This window comes from Cryptotermes secundus, unplaced genomic scaffold (assembly GCF_002891405.2).
Source record: "Cryptotermes secundus unplaced genomic scaffold, Csec_1.0 scaffold468, whole genome shotgun sequence".
Lineage (NCBI taxonomy): Eukaryota > Metazoa > Arthropoda > Insecta > Blattodea > Kalotermitidae > Cryptotermes > Cryptotermes secundus.
Window position 1 is genome coordinate 3,048,252 of NW_019721526.1, and position 8,116 is coordinate 3,056,367.

Below are 8,116 nucleotides of genomic sequence, written 5' to 3' on the forward strand. Positions count from 1 at the left end.
AATCAGTGAGGACTTCAATCATCATGGCTGTCATGTAGGGACCCATGTGTTAGCTATAGATAAGCCCTGTTAATGTATGCTGGTGATTCCCAAATATGAAATCTATGACTTAAAAGAGTATGTACATCTCCTCTTAGTAAAGAATTTCTCTCTTTTGTACGCTTCAGCCAATCCATCGTATGGCTCTTTAAATTCACTTTCCTCTTGAAAAGAAAGGAAGCTGATTTAAATGTATGTATTAACCATGTCATGTGAACAATCCAGAAACTAAAGTGGTTGCTAAAACAAATAGATCAGTAGCACCTGTATCTATTTTTAAATTTCTTATGAAATACTAATTTTTGGTGTTACATACTTTTACACCCCCCCCAAAAAGAAACGTTTTTAAACCACAGTTTATAAATCACCTGTGACAAATACAGCTATTCAGATATATATTTTCTGAGCGCTTTTCCATATTTCTACTAGTAGCTGAAGTTAAGGTCCTAATTTTCCAACAAGATGGTGCACCAGCCCATTTTGGTGCCATTGTACACACTTCTCTGGACATACAATTTCCTGGTCGTTGGATTGGCAGGGGAGGGTCACTTAATTGGCCCTCAGAGTCCTGACATAACACCCATGGACTCCTTCTTCTGGAAGTACATCAAAGACATCATGCACTGTGAAAGGTTAGTCTCTTCCCCACATTTGCACCGAAGGAATTACAGCAGCTATTGCCGCAGTACCAATGGATGTGCTCTCTTGGATGTGGGGTGAAGTGAAATTTTGTTCCAACATCTGTAGGACCGTCAGTGTTGCTCACGTTGAATTGCACTAAACGATAGTGAAACGTGGGGAGATTATCCAATAGGTTTTGTTAATAAGAAATATGTCAAACCAGTGACTAAATATTTGTAACTAGAACTGTGGGCACACAAAGGAAACTAGCAACTGCAACGCAACTACAATTTCCGAGAATTGTTAGCGTGAGTTGAACGTATTACAACATGGAGCAGCGCAAATTGAGGAAACGGCAACGCCAATCGCGGGGAGATTGACAAAATCAATTTTCAGGCAACGGACTGTGCCAGCCTTCTCACAATCCTCACAATTGTGTTGCCGCGTGGTTTCCTAGTAACTTCAGTGATTCATTTGCTTGTTAGTGTGACACGAAAGGTTGACGAAGCTGCTAATTTTGTTTTTCTGCAGTTAACTGAGCAAGAGCCTGGTATGTATGGCAAACGCCACCCAGAATATGCTAGGCGGGAAAAAATAGACTTTGCCTGGGAAAGAATTTCTCATGAGATGAAAGAGTCTGGATCCAGATTAAATCCTTTTGAAACAATATAAGTGCTTCAGTTTAAATTGTTACAGAAGAACGGATGCACCCAATGTTTTCTTTTCCTAATATTGTATTTAAGCTTCCTGTTTCATTAATATATACTTTACTTCACATACAACTTACTGTAGTCACCCTTCATCCACATTACATGGTTCGGCTATATCCGGCCATCATGATGATCTTGCTAAAATTGTTGCACTGTATGTCAAAAATTCGTAATGCGTGCGAACGCGATATTGTGATGATTAAAATAAATTTACGTTAATTAAAACAATTTAATTAACATCCCAATAGTTTTCTTATGGTCGTCGTTCTCTCTTCTCATACCGTCGCAACCGGTCTCACCTACCACCACAGTATGACAGGATCAGTATTACTGGCTTACATTGCAGAAGGTAAGTGCACGAAATTAAAGAAAAATACAGTCATGCATTACGTTGAACGAAAATAGCCACTTAAGATGATGTGAACAAGTATTATCACGCAGGAATGTTATGTAACCATAAATTTTTTGTGTCATTGCAAGCCACATAGAAGTTTTACATTTTGTTGAAGTTAAAAGTGGATCAAGTTTGAAATTGTACATACAGATTCGCATGCAAATCGGAATCATGTAATTGTTTCAGGCCTGCGACTCAGCGGCACGAGACCTCAAGTAACTCATCTGCTATAAGAGGAAGGAGTTTGTTGCTGTACAGTCATAATGAGCAAGTACAGCATTTCTCTGACGTCCATTATGCTGTCCTATCATCCAGGCATGGCTGGCTATGCCACCAGAATCTCTGCATGTCAAGACTGAAGTGAAAATATGTTCATGTCAGGACTGAAATGAAAATCTGTACATATCAAGGCTGAAGTGAAAATCTGGGCATGTCAAGACTGAAACATGACAGGAAGTTACTATTACAGTATTACAGGAAGAAATGTCAGTTTGATGTATGTGACCAGAGGATTGATACTTATTTGTCCAACAAACTGCCTCTCTTGCTTTACTATGTTTGCATGAAGGAGGGTAACGCATATGCGTGATATCATCTGACTTTGTGTCTTGCTCTGATGCGTTCTATGCGCAACATCGGTTACTATTCACTTTTCTTTATTGACACTACGTGTTTCAGCCCAACCAGCCATCTTCAGGTGTACAGGTTGTTTTGATTGCAGAATCTGCTGCTCACTGTAATGCTGTTTTGTTTCTGTTATGTGGAGGCCTCAGATTGCATCTGGTTATGTGGGTTAGTCATCTGTTTTTTTATTTAGGTGTCCTTGAGCAGCTGGTGTTTGCTTCATGGTTTTGTTTGGCTGTGACTGTCTTGAATATTCTTGCTGGGGCAGGAATTTGTTGTGTTGATGCCCAACCACAGCACAACAAATATGCCCAGCTCAAGGACACCTAAACAAAAAACGGATGGTTAACCCACAACCGGGTGAAATCGGAGGCCTCTACATAACAGAAACAGAACAGCATTACAGTGAGCAGCAGGTTCCATGATCACAACAACCTGTACACCTGAAGATGGTAGGTTAGGCCAAAACATGTAGTGATGACAAAGAGAAGACTGTGAAAAAATGTGAACTGACATTGCACACAGACGGCATCAAAGCAAAATGCAAAGTCAGATCTCAGCAGTGCAACAGAATGCTGCAATGTAACATTATACCTGATATCAGTTTTTACGTAAAATTCATTCATGGTCTTCTGGCTTATGACATGGTTACCAAAGTTTTCTGCTCGTCTGTTGAAGCCAGGGGCAGTATGTTCTCTGGTAACCATCTACCAGGCAACACAGTGTCATAACTTAGGAGACCAGAATAAGATTTTTCACCATTGTGAAAGATTAAAATCTGATGCTGTGTAAAATTGTTTGTATATTCAAATCTGGTGGATATTGTAAGGAGTAATCACTAAACCATAGTAGTTCTGTTTTTCCTTATAAAGGAAAGAACTTGAGAGGTAAAGCTATCCCTGTAACAGGCTGTGGAGGCCCCTAGGGTTGTCAGATGTTGAGGCTCCCACATTTTCTCTAGGCAATCAGCTCACCAATGGCAGGAAGGTTGTCAGCCTTGCGCGCTGGTCACCCTTTACCCCCCCCCCTCCCCATGAAGATTGCTGGTACTCATTTCTGTTAGAGGCCAATTACAGACACTGCACAGTGTATATAAAACTAATTAAATTTAAGCACTGGAGCAAAGACACATTCATGCAATTAATGTTATTAATAATTAAATTCAATTCATGTTTATTTACCTGAAAACTTAACAGCACAATGGCCAGTTACAAAGTTGCATGAGTACACAGAAATACACAAAAATAATTAAAAAACAAAATATGACACTCTATACAAGGGCAATAAATTAATAATAATTACAAGAAAAACTATAAAGTTATCATTGACAGGAGAAAAAAATTGAATATGTAAATTTCCAGTGGTTATGCCAACTTGTGTAATAATAATAATAATAATAATAATACAATTCATGTTTATTTGTTTGCAAGCTTAACAGCACAGAGGCCAATTACAAAGTTGGCATAAGTACATAGAAATACACAAAATAACTAAAAAAAAACAAAATACAAAATAAGACAGTCTACCTAATGGCAATAAATTAATGATAATTCCAATAAAAATTGAAGTTAGCGTTAACAGGTGAGAAAAATAAAATAAGTACATTTTGAATGGTTGTGCTATTATGTGGCGAGAAAGGACAAACCTATACATACACACATAGAAGTTAATAATAATAACAATAACCAAATTAATTCTTACTTATTTGTGTGGCAGCTCACCATCCTTATAATAATAATAATAATTCAATTCATGTTTATTTATGTGCAAACTTAACAGCACAGAGACCAGTTAAAAGGTCAGCAGGAGTACATAGAAATACACAAAAATAATTAAAAAAACAAAATACAAAATTTGAGAGTATATAATGGCAATAAATTGATAATAATTCCAAGAAAAATAAAACAAGACTAATATACGTACATACACAGGCCACGCCATAGCTCAAGCGGTTAGTCTCTGGCTTCCCACCGTGGAGGCCTGGGTTCGAGCCAGTGTCTGATCAAGTGGGATTTGTGGTGGACAAAGTGGCGCTGGGGCGGGTTTTCTCCCAGTACTTCGGTTTCCCCTGCCAATTTTCATTCTACCAAATTCTCCATCATAATCACCCGGGGAAGGCTACAATAGTCCAATCAGTGGCCGCCGTACCAAGTTGACCCAGTTGGACTCCACCCCCCACTAAGCGAATTTAATTTAAATTGTACCTACATACACACACGTAATATTAGGAGTATTAACAAATATTATTAACAATTTCAGGTTCAATGTGATTGACAGAAACTGTACTGATTGCAAATATGTCGAGATCTTTACCCACCGCGTTGGCAGCACAGGCGAATCGAGCAGGGCAGTGTTTATTAGAGGGACAAACACCAAACAATGAGAAGTCCGTAAGATTGCTGGGAGGAACATGAAGGCTAACATTTTCCAAAAGAGAAGGGCAGGATTTAAGACAAAAGACCTGAACAAAAAAAAGTGCATCAAGGTGATGTCTCCATTTATGTAAAGAATGTAGACTTAATTTCTCTAAAGCATCAGTATAAGTATATGGAATATGAGGGTAAAAACGATAAAAATAGATGGACACAAACTTCTGCTGGATGTGCTCAAGCTTATTGGTATCAGTCTAAGTGATGGAGTTCCAAACTTGGACCTGACTAAAGTAAAGTATAGTACATACAAACACTCCAGGGAGGAAAATCTATAGGTAATGGAGTGAATAAGGCCTAAAAGCTTTATGCATTCAGAAAATATGTAATTAAGATGTGCGTGAAAATGTAGCTTTGAATCAAAGAAAACACCCAGGTCATTAATACTGCTGGTGCGTGTAATGATAGCATGACAAAGCTGATATTCGTAGCTCAGAAAATTTAGCATTTTCTGTGACAGAACTGTGTCTATATTCCCATTGTTGTATGTTGCAGTTCTTGCAGGCAACACGCATTTTGATGTAGTGTGGTATGGGAGTTCCACAGTGAAACCTGTCTAAAGCATTATATCAGCTTCCACTTCGATTGGACAAAATTACTTTCATGTATGTCTTACAGAAGTGTTAGAAGTTACAAACGTTTGGTAAAGTTTTTGTGTATGTGTAAAATGGACTCTGTATGCTTGCACCTTACCTCTCTTTTGCTAGTTTTTATCGAATAAAGTACAGCCAATGATATCTCTTTCCCAAAACTCATCATGTAGACTGTGGCTCTCATCTGCATACAGTATCAGCGTGTGGCAGTTTGGATTAATTGATAGTGGACTTTTCTAAACACCTGGTAACTTGAAAAACTGTTGTCTTCTTAGATGTGAGGCCATGTAGACTGGTAGAATGTTACCACCACTTTGGAGGAACATGTAAAGTGATAAGACCCTGAAGATGGAGGCCTCACATGCCTCAGAAGTGTTGGTAACATTGTACCAGACTACATGGTGTCACATCCCAGAAGACTGAAATCTTCGTGTTTACAGGCATATTCCTATGGATGATCTTAGCCGAAGACTTGTTCACTTAGATAGTATACATTGTAATTGCACATACAGGGAATACACAGTCATGAGTAGATAACAGTTGGTTTTGATTTGACATGGGAGTTGTAGGAATTGAGAACTGAGAGTTGTGTGTTCTGTGTTTGTCGATACTCCTGAATTGCATGGCAACAGTGAAGAGGCTACGGCTGGTACTTGGAATGGAGAGTACAGCATTCTGAGTTGTAGCAACATGTAGTTCAGAGAGAGCCCCACGTTTTGGAGGTGACATTCTTCCTAAACATTGGGCCATCTCCAAACTACACATTGCTACAATGCAGGACCCTGAACTACTTATAGACATCGCCATGAAAGCATCAAATCAAACATGGTACTCAGAATGTCTGTGTAAGATATGTAAGTTGCTGTCTGATTGCAAAGGTAATTGTAAGTATAAATTGGATAGGAACTGCTTCAGCTTTGGGGGTTGGTGGGGAGATGTTAAGGCATTTTTCTAATTGGTACAGTTAGAAATTTCTTGGCAGCTAATTCCTCAATAATCTGACAAGCCATAGTGGACAATTAGGAATCGTATTGATGTAGAATTCTGTAATACAAGTTTATGGAAGTATGACTGCCATAACTTGGCCATGATAAAGACAGATGGGTTGCAGCATAGTGAAGGCAATATGAATCACTGTTGAATTGTAACATAATCCATAGAATGTTTGACAGTTTGGGACTTACACTGTTGCAAGATATTTTACATTCATTGTATCAAAAAATTATATACACTGAAGCAAATATAAACATTCTGATGTATATGAGGCTGTTTGGATCCTTCTGGGTGGGATATTTATAATTTATTTTAATAAACACTCTTCAGAGCCGATTATATCTTTTGCTTCATGTTTTAGGAAAACCTGTTATGTGTACACCCTAAGGATGTCTGTACAGATACAGATGACACATGTAAGGGGAAATAAGAATTTTACACACATTGTCAAGGGTTTTATTTGATAGATCCATACAGGTCAGTCGACTCCCCTGATGCAGGAGAGATTGATCTGCTGCGAGCCTTGCGTTGTCACAGGAAAATGCAGGTCAATATGGGCAGAACATTAATGTCCTGAACAGAGTTTGAGGTCACCTGTGACTGTATGCATCTGTGAAAATGCAGCCAACTAGTTAGCCTTCATCCTCGCTGTTACATATTTCTGCTTTACATCGTGCTGTCAGGAATGACTGGAATTGAATGTCCCCAACTGAGTGCTGATGGCTTTAATACAACCAATAAAGAAATAAAGACAAGTAAAGTTGTCCCTGTGCTCAGTGCAGCACCGCACTCAGAATATGTACAGGGTGTAAATAAAATGAAGTATATGAGAACGTACAAAACATATGCCATAAGAGTCGCATTGTAAATGCAGTTAACAAATAATTTGAAAATATTTAAGAATTTTAATGTCTGGGATGAATAATATTAAAAAAATAATTGGATTAGGAGTAAATTCTGGAAAATTCTTGTCTTTTTATAAAAAAACCTATCTTGAATACTTCAGAACACCAAAACGTTAAATAAAATTTACTGGCATGTTGAAAGAATACACATTGGAAGTGTTTATGGAGGTAAGTAAAAATGCTTTCACTTCGACACATAAAAAGCTGCGGTCACGTTCCCTGTGAACGTGAACATGGAACCTTCAGAAGGTAAGTTCACTGCCTCGTCCCTGAGGCCAACACATCTACTAGTTGAATTTGCATATAAACTGATGTGCAGTGAATTTACAACTATCAGAGCCTGATCAGAATAAATGTAGAATAAATCCTTACAAGACCAGTCATGGTATCTATAAAGCTCAAGACTGGCTGTACCAAACTGTTTAACGTGTGCTGAATACAGCAGTCATGACAAATATTAGCTCAGTGGTAAAGCAGTTGGCTTGTACCCACGAGAACACGGGTTCAAGTCCATGTGGAATGGGAATAGAATGAAGTAATGAATCATGAAGGGGCGGAGCCAAGTAAATATACATGAAGTAATACTTAATGTACAATTTGAAGGTACAGTAGGAAATGCAAACAAAACCCTGTACTTATTGTTCCAGTAACTTTCAATAACCTTCAAGAGCACAGCACTGCCACAGCCCCGGGCTTTCAGCCTGGGATTTGATAGTTTGGCTGCAGATGTAGCTGTATTTCCGAAGAAGGGGATGCAATGGCAAATCAGCATCAATGGTCAGAGCCAAGTTAATATACATGAATCTAG

General features: G+C 38.4%; 1 protein-coding gene across 1 annotated transcript; it reads left to right on the plus strand.

The window, feature by feature from the left end:
- The first annotated feature begins 368 nt into the window (after positions 1-368).
- Positions 369-2,511, plus strand: LOC117283191. Its single transcript, XM_033755849.1, has 2 exons — positions 369-671; positions 1,951-2,511. Exons 1-2 carry the CDS (start codon positions 502-504, stop codon positions 2,126-2,128), a joined length of 348 nt encoding a protein of 115 aa, XP_033611740.1. The 5' UTR covers positions 369-501; the 3' UTR covers positions 2,129-2,511.
- The last annotated feature ends 5,605 nt before the right edge of the window (positions 2,512-8,116 follow it).